The 18,657-nt window shown below is 49.2% G+C and overlaps 1 protein-coding gene across 1 annotated transcript; it reads left to right on the forward strand.

The window, feature by feature from the left end:
- The first annotated feature begins 1,279 nt into the window (after positions 1–1,279).
- Positions 1,280–16,350, forward strand: PEDS1 (plasmanylethanolamine desaturase 1). The gene is made up of 6 exons (XM_069033779.1): positions 1,280–1,497; positions 4,644–4,763; positions 11,784–11,875; positions 13,365–13,509; positions 14,171–14,383; positions 15,177–16,350. Exons 1-6 carry the CDS (start codon positions 1,371–1,373, stop codon positions 15,296–15,298), a joined length of 819 nt encoding a protein of 272 aa, XP_068889880.1. The 5' UTR covers positions 1,280–1,370; the 3' UTR covers positions 15,299–16,350.
- The last annotated feature ends 2,307 nt before the right edge of the window (positions 16,351–18,657 follow it).

An 18,657-nucleotide genomic window follows, 5' to 3' on the forward strand; every position in this document is an offset into this window, starting at 1 on the left:
AGGTTTCCCCGTGTCCCGTCCGGGTCCATCCAGTCCCGGCGGGGCTGAGGTGCAGCAGGGCCGTGTCGAGGGCTCGGGGACCGGGCGAGGCTGCCCCGGCAAGGAGACCCCCGAGCCCCGCCCTGGGCCAGATCCCGATCCCGATCCCGACCCCGATCCCGATCCCGACCCCGATCCCGATCCCCGCCCCGCGCCCCGTCCGGCAGCGGGCTTGGAGCGCCACCTAGCGGGCGGGCTGTGCCTTGCCGTGGGCCGGGCGTTACCGGGGCCGCGCCGGGAGGGCCGCACCGGGAGGGCCGCACCGGGGGGGCCGCACCGGGGGGGCCGCACCGGGAGGGCCGCACCGGGGGGGCCGCACCGGGAGGACCGCACCGGGAGGGCCGCACCGGGAGGGCCGCACCGGGAGGGCCGGGGCCGTGCCGTTGTACGGATAGGTGCGGCTTTGGTCCCGCCGATCCTAAGCCGTTTTCCAAGGAAGCTTGATAGCCCATGCCAAGCCAAACTTTGGTAGCAATTTGCCGGTGTTTCTTCCTCCCGACCGCCCTCTGGCCTTGACAAACCGGGATCACCAGCACACACTTGGGAACCGCTCCCGGGAGCGTGCTTCAACCAGAACCAGTTACATCTTCCTCTAACTTACACGTTCGTAACGGGCACGTGTGGCCGCCTGTCTCAGACCCACCGGGAGTGTCCCGGCACCGCCGGTTAACAACGTCTGTGTGAGCAGCGAACTGTTATAATTTAACCTCTCCCGAGCCGAGCGCACGGCGCGTGCCTTTCCCCGCAGCTGGTCAGGGGCGCGGCGGGGGCACCGAAGGCACCGACGGTGGCTTCCCTGTCGCCGTTGCGGCGGGTGGCGGGCACGCGCGGGCGGTACCGCGGGAACAGCGTCCCGCGCCGGCAGAGGGCGCGCGAGGCACGGGGCGGAGGGGGCGGTGCAAACGGGAACGCCCGGGACCGCCCGGCCCCGCCCCGGCCGCGCTTCCGCCCCCGTCCTGGACCGTACCGGACGGCGCCCGCCGCCCCACCCCGCCCCGCCCCGGCCCCGCCCTGCCCGGTCCCTCCCCGGCCCCGCCCCGGTCCCTCCCCGGCCCCGCCCCGGTCCCGCGCCCGACCCGGCCGCCGCCCGGCCCCGCCCCGCGCTGCGCCGCCGGCCGTGCCGCCTCGCCATTGGCTGCTGCGCGCCGGCCGGCGCTGCCCATTGGCCCGGCGGGCGCGCGGCGGCGCCGGCGATTGGCGGGAGGCGGCGGGGGCGGGGCCCGGCTCGCCCGCCCCCCGCCGCAGCGCGGCCCGTTCCCGTCGCTGCCGGGCGCGCCCGCGGCTTCTGCGCGCCCATCCCCGGCCGGGCGGCGGCCGAGAGCGGCCACGCCATGGCCGAGAGCGGCCCGGGGCCGGCGGCGCCGCGGGACGAGGCCGCGGAGGAGCCCGAGGGCGGCGGGCGGCGCTGGGGCGCTCAGCACGCCGGGGCCCGCGAGCTGGCCGAGCTCTACTCGCCAGGTGAGGCGGCGCGGACGGGCGGGGCCCTCGGGCCGGGTGCTCGGGGTGGCTCCCGCAGGACCCGTTCCCCTCGAGCCCGGTTCTCCCCGGGCCCGGTTCTCCTGTGCCCGGTTCCCGTCGGGCCCGGTTCCCCCGGCCCGGCTCCCCCGCCGCTCCGGGCCCCGGCCGCTCCCGCGCGGCTCCGTTCCCCCGGAAGAGCGGGCAGGGCCCGGGGCTGCCGTGCCTCGGCCCGGCGGGGGCAGCGCGGGGCTCCGAGCGGGCTGCGGCACGGGCCGGGCTGCGGGCGGGAGCGTTTCCAGCCAGAAACTGCCCAGAATGGACGTTCTGCTCTCCAAAGCCGACAGGCATAAAGCGAACCTTTCGCTCTAGACGCAGGTGGGCAGATGTGGTCGCAACACGAGGTAACAACAGAAGCTTTGCCTTCAGAGCATCTGTTCAGTGGGCTGCCCTGAGATCTCCAGGCCTGGCACCTCAGAAAGGGGCAGAGGGATGCTTGAATTCCTGTTTCGCTCTTCCTGAAGCTTGGAACTTGTCAAACAAGCTTCAGTTTTTCATTGGAGTGCTCAGTAAGTGACTGTTTGACTATGCTGTGGAAATAATTGCAAACTCCTTGTAAAAAAAAACATGATTTGTTTTTAGTTCATGGTGTGAGCAGTGCTGGGTATTCCTGCTATTCCTAGTGAATCCATTCTCTGGTGAAGAATTAGGGAAGGGAAGATGTGTTTTCAGCATCTTGTGGTTTCCAGCAGATCAGCTGAGCCCAGCTTGCTCATCCAAGGCAATTCCTGCACAAGTGGGTGTTCTTACTCGCACAGAGCCATGTGATGATAGGAAATCCAAGGCCTTTGTTGGTTTTTGTGACAGGGGCAAGTCTGCCCATTTCAGTTTCTTTTGCTTACCTCCTGCTTGCCTTTGAGAAGGTCCTGTGTGACACCTTTCAGTTGCTGTGGTCCATCCAGGACTGATGCCTGTGCTACACATAAAAGTGGTCACTGACTTTACCACTGCTCTGGCTCATAAGGAAAAGATTTTCCTCCCCAAAGAGCTTGCTGTCCTTCTCGCTGGCTGTACATATGTACAGTGATATGTCAGAGAGCTGAGGGTGTATTAGATTTCCAGGTTTCTTCTGGCATTCCATAAATAATTTACATAAGCAATGCCAGAATATGTATTGTGGTGGTAGCATATCATGTTCAAATTCTGAATTCATAAGAACGGGGATTACATTGAATTGTGCGGAGTGAACATGACTGGAATACTCCCCTGATTTCTTTAAGCACATACTTTGTGGCTTTGGCACTTCATTCCTTCACACAGGACACACTTTGGGATTTGAGTGCCCTTTAAACATAAGTTATCAGTGCTGACTCAGTTCCTTGACTGATTTGCCTTCCCAGTGCAGACCTGAGGCTGCGTATTTGAACCTGGATATCTTGACAGCCATCCTGGATCCCTGTGTTCAGAGTACAGAGGTGTTTGCACACACTGAACTCGGGGGACTTGCCAGCCTCCTTTCCAGCAGTAAGCTAATTGTTCCATGAGGATCTACCCACTTAGCTCCTCTAATCAGGGTGTGCTTTTCTTATGCAGGAAATGAGTGTTAATTAACTCTTATTTTCATTACTCCAGGGATCTCTTTATAGAATCACCCACATTGTGACCTGATGCTGCTGTCAAATATGGCTGTTCTTGTGTCTTAATTTAATTTTATTATTCTCTCCTCTGGTACTGCAGAGGATGTTAATTTATATACCCATGGCCCTTCTAGAACTTCTAAAATTGACCTGTCAAAGTCTTTGTTCATACTTCCAAATATTGCCTTGTAGGCACATTGGAGATAAGACTGATCCTCCATTTATGTTCCTACTTTCCCTGCTAATTGCATGGTACAGTTGAGAAGGAGGACTTGATTTAGCATTTAGGAGGAGAAATTTGATCAGGCATTAGGTCAGCAGAGAGGAGGAGTAGGACAGAAGCTCTTGTCCTACAGGCCTGAGTGTGCCTCTGCTCCTGGGAGAGCACATGCACCTCACTGGAGTCCTCCCTGAGCCCTCCTTGTGCTCTGCTTTGCCAGAGGGAGTGGGGAAGGGGCTGCGGGGTAGCTGCTCCAGGGAGCCCTGGGCAAGAGGAGGCTGTGCTGGCTGACCCCTCACACAGGCAGGGACTGACCTGGCAGCTCCAGAGGGCATTAAGAGCTGCCTGCAGCCCTGGCCCTTCTGGCCACAGTGGCAGCTCAGATCTTCTTGGCTTTGGGTATTAAAGGTCTGTTCTGTGCCCTAATCCATGCAGGTCTCACCCTGAGTGTTCCCTGCACTCTGCCTTGGTGCCTTGTGGGGATCCAGCAGTGAAGAACAGGGAGCAGCTTTCTGCTGCTAATGTGACACTCAAAGTGTTACTGTACTCTGATGTGCCTGTTCCCTTTTTATAGGCAGTAAATGATTTTTTTATAGAGGTACAAAGTGGTACAGCAAGGTGCAGGAGAGAATTTATGCCAGTTCTTTCTCTTTTCTTGTTTTGTCCCTTGTCATCTCAGAGGGGCTGAGAGTTCCCAGCCTTTGCCTGGGAGATGGAAGGCGCAGACAAGACAACAGTTCAGGGAGAAGCTTCAGGGGAATGCTTGTGACGTTAGATAAGCCATTCCAGGGCCACCAAAATACAGAATGGTGAGAATGGTGCTTTTCCTGTTAGTACAACAGCTTTATTTAAAATCTCAGAGCTTGTAAATATTACGGATCACAAGGTGATGTAAATCACGTTCAAGGCCAGAAATTTGTTCCCAGATTCAGCCCTTCCAGTAACACTGAATATTGGATGAATGCAAATTGAGAAAAGATGTGATGTGGAGGAACTTTATGCCAGCAATCTCAGGGAGAGGGAAACTAGGACAGTGTGAGATGATGCCTGATTTGGCCCCATTATTTGGACAAGGGCAGAGGGAAGAGGTTAGTAGTGGCTTGGGGAAGAGGAATGTCATTAAACAAAATGTGTGCGCCTCCCATGGATAAATAAGTTTCTGTTTCAGTTCCCTGTCAGACAAATGGAGCAAGTCATCCAGGCTGTAGAATGGTCTGTCTCTGTTATTTTAGGCTTCAAAATGTCCTCTCAGATAAAAGTAAAACATGCTTTTTTCCTTTTTTTACCAACAGGAAAAAGACTACAAGAATGGATCTCTGTCATCTTATGCTTCTCTCTGATCTGTTTCAATTTTTACAATCTCCTCTTCTACTTGCGACTGGAACACACACCCTCAGTTCTCGTTGGGATATGTAAGTAGGAACTGTTTGCTGCCCTGCTCAAGGGAAGACTGTTGTGGTGTGGGAAGCAAATGTGGGATCCTTAAGGCTTGACTTGCTATTGGAAAGGGAGAGGGACATTTGTGTGTGAGCCTCTGAAACTGAGACCATCTGCAAAATGTGTTATTGCTTCGTCTTTACATTTCAGTGGCTTCTCAGTATCTCAGAGGGGAAGTTTTGATGTAGCTGGGTAAGTTTGGTGTTCTTGGGTAGTCGCTGCAAGTGTAAGGACTATTGAGAAGGAGAAGAGCTGTCAGAATGGTCAGAGTTGGAAACAAAATACATTGATCGACAAAAATATTCACAAGAACTTTTCAGAATGCAAAAGCTCAAGAGAAATGTTATAAAAGGCACTTCAGGCATCAAACTGGCTTCATTTCTGGGGACTGCAGACTGAACACGAGAATTTTGGAGAATTGTGCTTTCATGTCAGGATGTGATGTTTGGCCTTTATCCTGAATGATGACTTTTTCCAGGAATATAAGAAAAGCTGATTCCACCTCTTCTGTGGAGGGGAGGAAGACCCAGTGAAGGATTCTGGTAGAATGTTCAGCTCCTGTGCTTTAGAAAAAAATAGCTTCCCTATAAACTGTGTGAGGTGTCTGTTTTAGAAGAGAATGGTACTTGTTCATAATCAGTGCTGTGCATTGCTAATGAGTTCAAACAAACAAACAAAACCCACCCAAAGCACTGCACCAGGTTCAAGCAGTGGTACATGATAGAAGCTCTGAATTTCTGCCAAATCTGGTATGTGGTAATTCCTGATGTCTGTGTAGAGGTTATTGGCTGTGTTGGGGCTGAGGGGGAGCAGTGTCCTCCACTGTGAGTCACACCAGCTCTCTTGGCCTAATTCAGTCTTGCCTGCTCTCATCTGATTAGGTGGAGGTGTTGGGAGGAATGGAGAAGAACATGGCATGGGAACTGCTCCATAGGAATGAGGGCAGAGCCAGACAAGAGAATCGGCAATGATGGTTAACCTGTGGTGCAATCTGTTTGCAGCTGGCTTTCATCTCAAAGTTAATATTGATAAAAGCTTGAGTTCTCTGATATCCTGGTTACCAGTTTAACTGATAAAGCTGCCAATTCACTGATAGTATTATTTAAGTAGTAGTGAATGATTAAAATAGCAGAATCTGGATTCTGTGTAAATAAAGTGGTGTGGAAATAACTGATAGTGTGTACAAAAATGAGTGCCATAAAGTAGTAAGTGCTTCAGGCTATCTATCTTGTTTTGCTGCCTTCAATACATTATTTCTCCAGGTGAAGCGTGAATGATATCTAATTAACAGTGATTATTAGGTTTTATTGCATATTGTGAAAGTCATATCCATAAAAGTCCTGATCCCTAAATACGTGAGCAGCTCCACGGGCACAGTTGGGAATCCTGAGTCACCTGCAGGGTGAGGTGTGTTCCATTCACAGCTTCCCTCAGGCTTGGCTTGGAATATTGATCTTCGAGCTGAAGTCACAAAATAAACATTCTGCTAATGAAGACGGAGCTCTCGATCAAGTTCCTGCCAGGTCTTTGGGAATCTGAAAGGGGTCACTGATCCAGTGGGCTGGATCTGTTCTGCTGCACAGATCTGTTCAGTGGATCAGGACTCCTGTGTACTCTTACATAAATGCATATTTTCTTTTAGGAAATGAAGTGGTTTGAACATTCTGCATCATGTCACTGAGCCTAAACCCTGTGTCTGCAATTAAAAGCCGTGTCATAGCTTCTTTCTTTGTGCCTTTAAGGGCACATGGAATTGTAACATGAGCAATACTGTAAATACCTTAACCTGGAGATTCTTGGGACAGAAAAGATCTGCTCCTGTGGCTGGCAGTCAGGCAGCACGTCCCTCCCTGTGTGCTGTGGGGGTGTGGGAGGCAGGTGCCGTGGCCGTGCTGAGTCACTCACTGTCTGCAAGGGAGCGCAGCACTGAGGGGACACCTCCGTGGCCTTGGCTCAGTGGCTCTTGCACTGGGCTGTGTCCTGCTGACTGAGGATGAGCTTGCTGGACAGGAAGAGCCACGGGACTCTCTCGTCTTCCAGGCCGGTTTAGCAGAGATGAGACAATTTCCTTCCCCTCCTCACTGACAAAAAAAAAAAAAAAAAAACAAACAAACAAACAAACAAAAAAAAAAACACCAAAAAAGAAGAGCGGGCAGAGGATGGATTTCTGTTGTGGTTTGTGCTAACTCCACTCATGCCCTGTTCTGGATATCCTCAGCTGCTGGGCAGCCATGGAACTGTTCCTCTTTCTGCAAGCTGAGAGTAGCGCACATTTGAGTTTGGTGTTTTATTTGCATGCACACAAGCACCCAGTAAACTCAGGCAGCCCTGGCTGGGAATGGGGGTGTGAGGGAGCCTGAACGCCCCCACTTTTCCCACTGCAGCAGGACACAATCCCAGCAGTGCCACAGAACCAGAGCAGCCTCTGCCACGGTAATTGAAGGTTGGTAGCGCCAGGGACAAGGCTGGCAAAGGGGATTATTGTGTGGTAAGGAGAGAAGCCTCACCAAAACATGTAGTATCAGGCTTGAAAGCCCTTATACCTTCAGGTGAGCTTGTGGTGTCCAGCATATTATCCAATATACATGAGTGGAGTATATAGTCCATATATTAGTAGCATCTAGATAAAAAGTTTGGCAAGTTACAGCATGAATCTTGGTTTTCATTTTCCTCTCCTTCTTTCTATTTTTGTCTAGGGTTTTAAACCCCATTTTTCCAAGTTGGTTGACTTGTTTCAGACATTTGGCTTTTATCTGCAGCCACATTTGTTTGTGACAGGGACTGTTCATTGCAGTCTTACAAAAAAAGAAGAGTTAACTTTGTGTTGTAACATGTTTATATTCGTAAGAACTGCCCCACATAGGGCAGATATCTTTAGGAACATCTTGTGACATGATACAAGTTACAATTAATTACTGCTCTCTTAAAAGATGGGCAACTGATTTTTTTAACCCATCTGAAGTACATGTTTCATTATTGCCGAGGTTGTGGGTTAGACAGAGAGAGCACACAGGAAGAAATCACTTAGTGCAGTTTCAAAATAGAAACTGGATCTCATCAAGGCCCAGAACCTCTTTGTTTCAAGCTCCAGCAGCTCTGCAGGGCTGCCCTTGGTGAGCTGCATTGCAGAGCCAGACAATGAGTGTGTAACACACGAAAGCTGTGGCACACGTTGGAGAAAAAACACTCCGGAGACGTCAGTGCTGACTGAAGTGAGTGCTGGGCATGTGGGTCAGGCATCCACATCCTGCTGCCTCACAGCTCCAAGGATGTCACTTCATCTTGGATTTACTATGTGCATTAAAATGAGTTTCCACTTGAAATTTTGTTTTTAAAGGCTCTTGAAATTACACCAGAAACCTCAGTTAGCAAAGGAAAATGATCCTTTACTTCAGTGCTGGTCCAAATAATTTGATTCTTTGTCACCCTGTCTTACCCTACATGAAGTTACCATCGGTCACTTGGTAGCTGCGGGTAACTTTGTGTTTCCATCTCCAGTGCAACATCTCTTAAAGAGGGAAACTCTGCCAGTTGCGGGGTAGACGAGCTTTGATTCTGTAACCGTTTCACAGATACCTTTGTGTTGCAGTAGCAGGGTTTGTGCGGTGTCTGCTGTGGATCCCGTGGGCAGAACTGCGGTGTTTTCCCATGGAGCCCCGGCACGAGGAGGAGGAGGAGGAGGGTGTTGCTCTTGGAAGTGGAGTGACCTGCTACTAGTGCTGGTTGGCACTCGGCAGGCGGTGCTGACACCATTATCTGTTCTTCTTGTCACTCGGATTGGGGATGGGCTCCTGGGCGTGCTGGCAGCTGTTGTTGGGCAGGGTCTGCCGGGGCTCCTGCCCTGGCACTGCAGGGACGCTGGTGGCACGGCCCCATCTGTGTCCCCACGGGTGTGCACAGGGGACAAAGACAGCTCTGTGTGCCTGCCCAGTTGTCAGGGGCTCTCTTAAAGTCACAGGGGAGTTTGGCCGGAGGATTTAGTTTATCAGGTGGTGGTTCTGAGCCAAGCTGTGCTTTTGTAGATGAGTATTTGCTTTAAGATCTGCTGCTGTTCAGCCCTGGGGGAGACAGGACCCCGATTCTTTGGGGATCGCCTTTCACTGCAGTGTCCAAGCTGCGGTGGCTGTTCCCCGAGGCTGTTTTGGGTGTGCCGGTGAGAGGTGCGGGGCGAGGTGTGCCCGTGCTCCGGAGGCATCGCTGGAGGCAGGACATTGGTCACAAGGCGTTCCCGAGCAGGGAGTAGCCCCAAGGAGAGATGTCTGCTCCGTGAGTGATGTGCCAAGCTTGCCAGGGGAGCTCCTGTGACAGAGCCCAGGCTTTTCCTGTCCCTGGAGTGCGGACACTGCAGACAGGACTTGTTGGAAACCCTGGTTACAGCGTGGTATAACTGCTATACACAGGAATACATTTGCTGTCCCAGATCCTCTCGTGTGCACTCTGAGGTCGAGTTCTGACTGAAAGTTCTCAGTTTTATTAGCCAAAATTATGAACTCTTTTGTTTTGCTTCCAAGCTGTTACACTTGTTGAAATGTTCAGGGATTATTACTTTAGCCTCGTAACTTGCCATAGTATCAAACCCCTGCCTTCTCTGTACTGAGAGTCACTATGTGGGGACTGCAGGTGACTAAGGCATTTTATTTTCATAAGCATAGAAGTGACAAACGGGTGCTTTGGCATGTCGATATTTAGACAAGATTTTTTTCTGTGTGGAATTAGCCACGCCGACCCTTTAGTGCTGTTCAACCAGTTAATACAGTCGCTGATTAAACATGACTACTTCTCAGTGATGTTACACAATAGCATCAAGTTCTTTAATAACATCTTGTCTTGGTTTTGTCCTTTCCAGGCTCTAACTGAATTTTTACAGTAAATATGAAACTTTGTATACTTTGATGTAAGACTTCCAGGTTACAATTTGATCATTCTATCTATGCAAAGCCAAGCTTAAGCTCGGCTCGTAAAATTTTGGTGAAGTACAACTTTTAATTGTAAATATGCACAGCAGTTTTCTCTCTCGAAGCTCTTATGGGGCCTCCTCCTTCCACAGGCCCCGGGAGCAGCCTGGCCACGGGAAGTGGTTTGAGAGTCACCCACAAGAGCAGAGGTTACAGGTTATCTCTCAGTTTGACTCTGAAGCAGTGAAGAGGTGGAGTGGAGCCTTTCCAGGGTCACAAACCCTACACATTCCCTGGTTTCTGAGCAGGACACAAGCGGGACAGAGCTGCCCTGTGTCCATGGTGTCTTTGGGGCAGTTGCTTGTCCAGCCCCATGTCCCACTCTGGCATGTCCAGGCTCTGGGGAGAGGCACCTGGTGTTCAAGGGCCCCACTATGCCTGGGAGGTGCCCACGCAGAGGATCACGAGTGTGGGGAAATGAGACAGAGCAGCAGTTCGAGGAAATGTGTGTGGCAGTCGAGTGTTCACTTGGATACTGGTTGGAGTGCATTTGTGCACCTTTGGGCTCTCTGTGTGCTGGGCTGCCTTCCTTCCTCCTTATTCTGCAGTCTGCTTGCAAACCAAAGAATCCCACTGTTCTGAGCAAGTCCTACAGCTCGTTGCCCTCTGCCCTCCTCCTGCATGCTCCAAGCAGCTCCTTCTCCTCGGGAGTAACCTCTGGATGGGCCAATCCTCCACCCCTCTCTCAGTGAGCTGGAGGAAAGCTAATGTATGTGGGTCAGGACTTCCCTAATGCTGCACCGAGCTGCCTTCTGCTGAGTGTTGAATCCACCGTTTGCAGTTCTATACCTCAGCTGGGGTTATCTTGCTTTTTCTGACTGTGTGGTTGACACTTAACTCATGCTCAGGGCTGTTGATCTCTCACCCTCGCAGCCTCGATGACAGAGCATCAAGATTTTTTACCACCTTTGAGCATCAGCTGAACTCCTGTGCCTTGGTCTTGCCATTTTCAGTAAAGCCAGTGCTTTACTGTGTGTGAGGGTGCTGAGCTCAGTTCATCACTGGGCTGTGCCCTCTGAGCCCGGGGACAGGGCACACACACCCCCCAAGTGTTACTGTGCTGGTCATGTGTAACCTCAGCACAGCTCTTGCTCTTTATTGCAACTCATCCTCCACAACTGCAGAGGAGTGAGCACACCCTGCTGCCGTACAGCTGGAACAAGATTGCTGGTAGTTAGATTTTTTTCCCAATTGCTTGAGTATAATGCACTGCTTCAGGCACCCTCCATTCTTGCCTTTACCAGCTGACTTCAAAACAACAGGAGGAACATCTATTGAACTGTCAGTATTTTGCCTCAATTTGTGTTGCTGTTCCTGCAGTTATTTCACTCGGATGATGCAGCAGCTGGAGGCGAGGCGGTCTAATGGGGGCATTACCTCAGCGAGAATGGCATTTGAGTTGTTGCAAAGAGAAGTGTTGTTTGGATATCTTCCCCTGAACCCAGGCTGCTTGCCCTTTCAGCTGCTAGGAGCAGATCTAAACACTATTGTGTCCCACCCGGTCTTGCTGTAGCCTGCATGTGTGGTCTGGAACAAAAACAAATGTACAGGATTTACTGCTTATAAAATAAGCTGTCTTCAGTATAATAAGGGGGTACATAAAGAATGAAGTGTCTCCTGCTGCATTTAAGAGTTTGGGCCAACTGGATAATGGATTCAATGGTGGGGGGTGATTTATAATATGAAAAGAGCTTTTTTATTTCTTCTCCCTTTTTGAAAATGAAAGGTGAGGGGAAGGACTGCAGAGGTGAGGGGTCAGGTGAGCAAAACATACCCACTAGAGGAGGTATTCCTGTTCTGTAGGAGATGGGCTAAACACAAATATAGATTTAATGAAGATTATTACTGTCCAAATGGTGTCTTGCTAACCTCTTTTTGCTAACTGCCTGACCATATGTGTATTCAGACTGGGTAGATCTCATGTGGTTGTAAGTATCTAAGTTAGAGACAGATAAACAAGTAAACTTGTAAAACAAGTATAAGATGTGACTGAGTCAGTAAAAATGCTGTCTTTGTCTGACTCTCTCTCTCTCATTCAAGTTGCAGGAGTTATTACAGCCGACTTCCTCTCAGGACTGTTCCACTGGGGAGCAGATACCTGGGGATCTGTGGAGCTACCCATCGTTGGAAAGGTTTGGGATTGTCATTCTTCAGCTTGAAAAAGTTCTGAAGTCCCTTTCTGCAGCACTGCCAGTGCTCCCGGCTGAGCTGGGCTCTGTGCTCAGCCCTGCCAGCGTGAGCAGCTCCACCCCCAGCCCAGGGAGCGGCCCCAGGCACTGCTGGGGCAGGGCCTCTTTGTGCCTGGCCTGGGGGACACTGCGAGGTGGCACTGCTCCATTTGGTCTCCTGGCTTGAGGCTGGCAGAGCTGGCAGTTTGCAGACCTTCCCAGCTCTGTGGGAATGGCCTGTGACACCACAAGTGTTGGAACCTGGCTGGGCATTGTGGATGTTTAAAAGGTCAGGAACACAGATTTGGAGCGTTGTCCCTGCAGCTGAACTCCTAAAAACTAAACAGGAGGATGCTCCAGGAAGAATCTTCCCAGTTCCCTCTTCTATGGGCCCCTGTTGGAACACAGTAATATTAGAATGGTGGTGACTGAAGATTTAATTTGAGATGTATTATACACCTGCAGCTACAAATGCCAGTTGCTTAGTGGAAGGTTCACTGGCTTCTGTAGTAAGCAACAATCTGTTTTCTTAATTAAATTTCTTAATAGCTACCATTAATTACTCCTCACAGTGCAATATTAGAAAGATCATTATTTAAAAAAAAAAAAAATTGTGGGCTGTTCCTTGTTATTATCCAGAGTTACATGAACTACAACAGCAGAATTAAAACTGTTTGGTTTGGCTAATTTTTGTTCACCTCCAATAGACTTCATAGTCTTTTCAATCCCTGTTTCTCTGGAGCACAGATTAAATAGTTTTTTTAAATCTCTGCCAGAGACTCTGCACTAAATAACCATGAGTTGAGACTGCTCAGGACACCTTTGCACAGGCTGGACATGCTGGAAGTGTTAAGGGCAAATCAGTGGTTTGACTGTCCCACACAATAAAACAATTGCTCTGTGTGTTCAGATGTGATTTCTGCTCATAGAGGTGACTTCTCTATAGTCTGTTTGTCTTCCACTGCTTTGTCCAGTCACTTAATTTGCATTTAGTGTGTTAGTGCTGGCATCTGTCGCCCATAAATATGGTAGGCTGAATTCTAATTTTTTTAGTGGTTTTTTTTTTCCCTTGGTTGATTCTGCTTAGCAAGTGAATTTCACAGGCTTGTTTTGCCTGTGAAATTTAGGTGCTGATGCTTTGTTTTTAAGATTACATACTAAAGATTCTAGGTGAAAATTAAGAAAAATAAAAATGAAAAGCAAAAAAACCCTGGATTTGGGTGTGGGAACTGAATTGTTTTGCAAATGTAAATCAAATGATCTGAAGTGTTGTCATGACAAAAGTTTGAATCCTGCTTACATGCTTTGTACTATGGAATTCTCTTCAACTCAGTCATCAGATTTGAATTTATGAGAGGGTTTTGGGGGTTTGTTTGGGTTACTTTTTTGTAATATTTTTCTTTCCAAGACCATTATTGAGTGCGCTATTGTGTTTATCCAATTCTTTTCCCAGGCTTTCATCAGACCTTTTAGGGAGCATCATATTGACCCCACAGCAATCACCAGGCATGACTTCATAGAGACCAATGGAGACAACTGCTTCATGACACTGGTCCCCTTGGCAAACATGGCATACAAATTTGTTTCTTTTTCCCCAGGTAAGCTGTTACTTCTGACTGCTGTGGTGTAGTGTTCTTGTTCCTATTGAAATGAACATTTGTCTGTGTGAAGTTTGGAGAAATCCATGGATGTGATATGACAAGGAATAGCTGTTGGAAGCATGGTGTTCCTGGAAGGAGCGAGAGAAACTTTCGTTTCAAGTGTGGTGGCAGAAGGTGGCACAGTGAGGTTCTCTAGCTTAGCAGAGAATCTGGGGCTGGAGAGTTGTGCAAGGAAGATTAGAAGTTATGCTAAATACTCTTTGTAAGAGGGACCAAGCTGTGAACATCTAGGGAAACTCATTGTTCCAAAGTGTGTAACACAAAACAGTGCTTCATCTCTGTGCACAAATACTTTATGTATTTGTATACAAACTAAAAGTCAAGAATTAAAGGATCAAATTAATTTTATAGATGGTAAACTCAGCTTGACTTCCTGTTTATGGTGTGTTGACAGACTCTGGCACTTCCCAGCCTGTCTTGTTACATTTGGGAATTGCTTATGGCTCGCTGGCTCCTGTGACACTTCTGCCAAAGCAGCTTTGGTGAGGCCTTTGTCAGTTCCTGCAGCAGGAGGCAGCTCTGGCTGGGCAGGACGTTGTCCTGGTAGAAATGTGCTGTTCTGTAACTGGTGTTCTCAGCTGCCTGTGGTGTTTTGCAGAGGCGCTGTGTGAGACCTGTCCCTGGGAGTGTTACGTCTTTGCCCTCATCATCTTCATTACCATGACGAACCAGATCCACAAGTGGTCCCACACGTACTTTGGCCTTCCACGCTGGGTCGTATTCCTCCAGGACTGGCACATCATCCTGCCCCGGAAGCACCACAGGATCCACCACGTGTCCCCACACGAGACCTACTTCTGCATCACCACAGGTACTGCCACCCTGCAGGGCCACGCTGCCCAGGACAGCTGAGAGACACCTGCAGAGTCGTGCAGTTAACTGTGCTCTGGCTGCACAAGCTCTTGGGAAAACTGCAGCTGGGTTTTTGCATCAAAAGTGGCAGGGAAGGTTTGTGGTCAGCTGCAGGGAACTTGGAGCCTGAGGGCAGTCAGTGGTGCTGAGATCTAATTGTGTGGGGTCTTGGTGAGCTCAGGCCACTAATGGGGTTTGTTCATTAAAGCTGCTCTTCCTTCAGAAGAGCAGAATGTCTGCAGCTGGTCTGGAATGCTCAGTTCTAAAGCCAGGCTTCTGGATTTTCAGCATCCACTCATTCTGACTCAGAGGAGTGGACAGGTTTGCAGAAAACGTTAGCTTCCTATTATATCTGTCCAGGTGGAAATGCTCAGTCACCAGTGTTGCACGATCCTAAATAAGTTATCAAGTTAATTAGACAGCTGGAAATAAACCACTCTGGTTCTTCATTCTGTCATTGGCTTCCACAAACAGTTCATGTGGGTTTTGAAACCTCTGCCAAGAAATAAATCTAATTCTCATTAGCAGAATGTCATGTAGAAACATGGTACAGTTAAGAAGCCTGACTTGACAGATGGTGGCAAAAATCTTGCCTCCCAAAGAGCTATTCTTTCAGTCCTACTATGTCCTGAAAGTTTAAGCCTGACCATTATTAGCAGTATTGGGCTGGTTGGTTTTTTTTCTCATTAAAAAAAGGTTGAACTTTGGACACTGTCACAAGCTAATCCTCTTTTTCCTTTGCAATCCCTTAGGTTGGCTGAATTATCCGTTAGAGAAGATAAGATTTTGGAGATGTTTGGAGAACATCATCCAAGGACTTACTGGGGAGAAGCCAAGAGCAGATGACATGAAATGGGCTCAGAAAATCAAGTAACTTTTGCCAGCCTTCTGCAATCCATAACTTGTTGCCAATGTTGTTTTTTAAAAAAAAAAAAAGCCATCAGCCAAATTCAAGACCTGCAAAGAAATAACAGACTCTAAAGCACAAACTAAAAAGTGTTAACACAGACTACAATGAAAAGAACTAATTCTTAAAACAATACTTGAAATGAAGATGATTACTCTCACTGAGCACCTTTTTGTTTAGCCATGTCTGCTTTCACCTTAGAACATGCTTCGTCACTGTATCCGTGAGGTACCGGGCACGCCAGAGGCAGCACAGGCACGCCAGGGGGACGTGGGGGCGTAGGAAACGTGTGTTGTATCAACATTACTGAACACTTCCAAAACAGCTTGTTGCCTAAGACCTACAGGGAGAACGGTGACAAGTTTGTCACTTGGTGTTGGAGTGCAAGGGCACTGCATGAGAACAGTGGGGGGCAATGGAAGCCTATAAAATCATGACTGTTCAGTGCACTCAGTGATTGATCAACGTACAGCTCTGTCTTCACTATCATGTTTGGCCTGATTGATGTCACGTGGAACAGACTTTGAGAATCCTGCTCCTCCGGGGGGCCACCAATCCTCAAGTGTCTTCAGTTTCCCTTAAAACAAATTTCTTCGACTCTCCACGTGGAATTGAGCAAACAGTTTCTGCATAAGCCTTCAACTTCAGGAGCCTCTGAGAAGAGGGAGGGCACCCTACAACACATGTGTCTGTTCGTGTGGAGTGCTCACTGCTGAGTCTTCTATTAAGTGTTTCCTACCCTGACAATAAATGTTTGAAATAGTTCTAGCATTGGGCACACTGCAAATAGCTGTATTCAAGAGCTCAAGGTATCAAACTCATAATGTTAGAAGGGAAATGTCAATGACTGGTGTTTTGTTCTTTTTTTTTTTTTTTTTAAGGTGCTTGCTTGTTTCTGTAAATAATATAAAGCCTTAATCTCTTCTGGTGTAATGGAATAATATTTTAATGTGATGTTTGAATGTATATAATATATTTATAACAAAGCAGTTGGATAATACTAATCATGTTCAAGTCTTGTTGCTGTTCTTCATTGCTGCACTGGCAGCACTGAGTGCAAGAGCTCAATCAGTTTTTGCACAACACCCTGTGCAGTCCCACACCTGAGACACCTGGCAGCCTGTCACAGCTTGTTTGGCTTGGAGTGATCATCTGCCAGCGTTTTAGGAGCCTGGCACTATTTTTCACCAACTTCTACACCTTTCAAGAAGTGTAAATGATTAATTCTGCTCTGGCTGCAAAGGAGTAACCCCAACTGACTTAGGGTGAAGAAGTTTCTCTAAAAACATCCAACAGGCACTTTATCAAGTCAATGTCATTTGGATCTTGTTTAATTCTTGCCTGACTGAAAACTTACCGATGGTCAAATGTAAGGTATTTTCCCTCCTCTAGTTGTAAATTGTGTTAAACTGCCCCTTCCTGAAGAGCAGGGTATGATGATATTGAGTCATAGGTTTAGACAGACCTTGATCTCCACTTCTTCAGATATGGTGGATGGCTTCTGAAAGAGCTGGGACCTGGTAACTCTCCTTCAGTGGGAGGTACTGAATGCAGATGCCTCTGAGCTGGCTTCTGCAGATTAAAATCACAGTCGGTACCTTGGTCACAAAATATTTCATTTAAGTGTTCAGACCCTTGGAGAACTTTATGCCATTACATGAAACTGCTGTCTGTTCCCATTGCCACAGTCAGTATCGGGTCTCCGTGCACCTTTGACATTAAAGAATTCTTCCACTTCAGTAGGAGTCCCAAAATGCTTTCAGTTGATACTGGAGAGCCCTAGAGTGAACTGGGTGGATGCTCAGGGCACCCGTGTAAATCAGCCTGAAGCACTCGGTCCTCTGAGAGCTCTTTTCACTGCATGTTTAAATGCCAGGTGAGTAGCAGTGGATGGAATGAATGGGTTTGGGACACAAATCACCAGAATTTGTACTTCCAAAGTGCTGCTCAAGGCATTGCTGCTGCCCAAACCTCTCTTGGCTGCTGTTGCCTTACTGGAAACAAATCTGAGCTACTCATACTGGTGGCTGCTGGGACTATTTATCTGTTAATCTTGCTTAATTATGAGAAACTGGGACAGAGTTAAATCTCCGGATGCATTTTCTATGTGGATGCTGTGCTGGGCTCCTGAGGCAGACCTGGCTCCGTGACTCCCCACACGTGATGTGGCTGCGGCTCCCAAGGTCTCTGTTCCACCTGTTTAAAGACATGGATGCTCCCACAAAATGAATACAGCAGTTCTGGGGCAAAAGGCTGTATGGATCCTTCTTAACAGCTGTAAATCTGGCTTAAGATAAATTTATCTCAAGTTGATTAGGAACAGATTAGAGCTGAATCAGAATAAGGCACTCCTGTTAAACTCCACAGGGATGGATGGCCTGCATTTCAGTTCAATGCTTTTAAGTGCTTTTAAAAGCTCTCTGATTTCAGTCTCAGCTGCACAGAGAACTCTGGTCAGGCTGCTGCTCTCTGGACCCTCAGAAGGACTCTCAGGCCTCCAACTTTTGCCAGGGCTGTGGTTGCGCTCCGTAAGCGGATTCTTGTGGTCACACGGGCCTTGGAGGAGCAGGAGTGATTCCTTGTGTACATCCCAGGAGCAGGAGTGATTCCTTATGTGCAGCGGTGGCACTGCAGAAGCCCCCCCAGACAGAGCTGTCTGGGAAGTGTTGCGCTAGTAAACTGGGGAGAATTACTGTAAAGTGTCTCGAAATCCCACTTGGAGGTTTTGGCTCAGATGTGGTGCCTGTCTCTGTGATCCTCCTGGGACTTGACTTAGCAGCCTAAGAGGTGGAGGGGAACGCTGGTTGGAAGGGTGTGAAATGAGCCACCCACCACGCACCCCAAAGCCATTGGGAGAACCATCCTGCTGGATGAGCTGGGCTCTGGCTGCTCAGCACCAGCCTCGGCTCTCCTGCTGTGCTGCACACCCTGGCCATGGCCCCAGCTGGCTGAGCTGGGCTCTCGGTGCCATCTAGCTGCCTTGTCCTGCTGCCTTGTCCTGCTGCCTTGTCCTGCTGCCTTTCCCTGCTGCCTTCAGCCAGTCCGTGCTCAGCCGCGGCTGAAATGAAGTGTTACTGAGCGAAATAAAAGCCGACCAGTAAGACCAGCGTTGCTGTTTTAAAGCAGCTTCCAAGAACACTTGATGGGAGCAGCACCACGGCACCCGTCGCTGCTCAGAGCTGAGTCTGGGAGGGCTCACTGCAGAACGGGGCTTAAGCTGCCATGAGTCTCCAAAACGTTTTGCTTCGTAATTTTTTCTGGATATTTTCATAGCATGTCTTGGGGCTCACTTTTTGGAGCATGTGTTGTAAAGCGAAGCGAAGCAG

This window comes from Aphelocoma coerulescens, chromosome 20, assembly GCF_041296385.1.
Source record: "Aphelocoma coerulescens isolate FSJ_1873_10779 chromosome 20, UR_Acoe_1.0, whole genome shotgun sequence".
Taxonomy (NCBI): Eukaryota; Metazoa; Chordata; class Aves; order Passeriformes; family Corvidae; genus Aphelocoma; species Aphelocoma coerulescens.

Bases quoted from the DNA above. Each gene is read 5' to 3' on its own strand.
- PEDS1 (XM_069033779.1), top strand. From the start codon at position 1,371: ATGGCCGAGAGCGGCCCGGGGCCGGCGGCGCCGCGGGACGAGGCCGCG. The intron at 11,876-13,364 runs GTTTGGGATTGT...TTCTTTTCCCAG, and splicing joins AGCTACCCATCGTTGGAAAG to GCTTTCATCAGACCTTTTAG. The intron at 14,384-15,176 runs GTACTGCCACCC...GCAATCCCTTAG, and splicing joins CTACTTCTGCATCACCACAG to GTTGGCTGAATTATCCGTTA.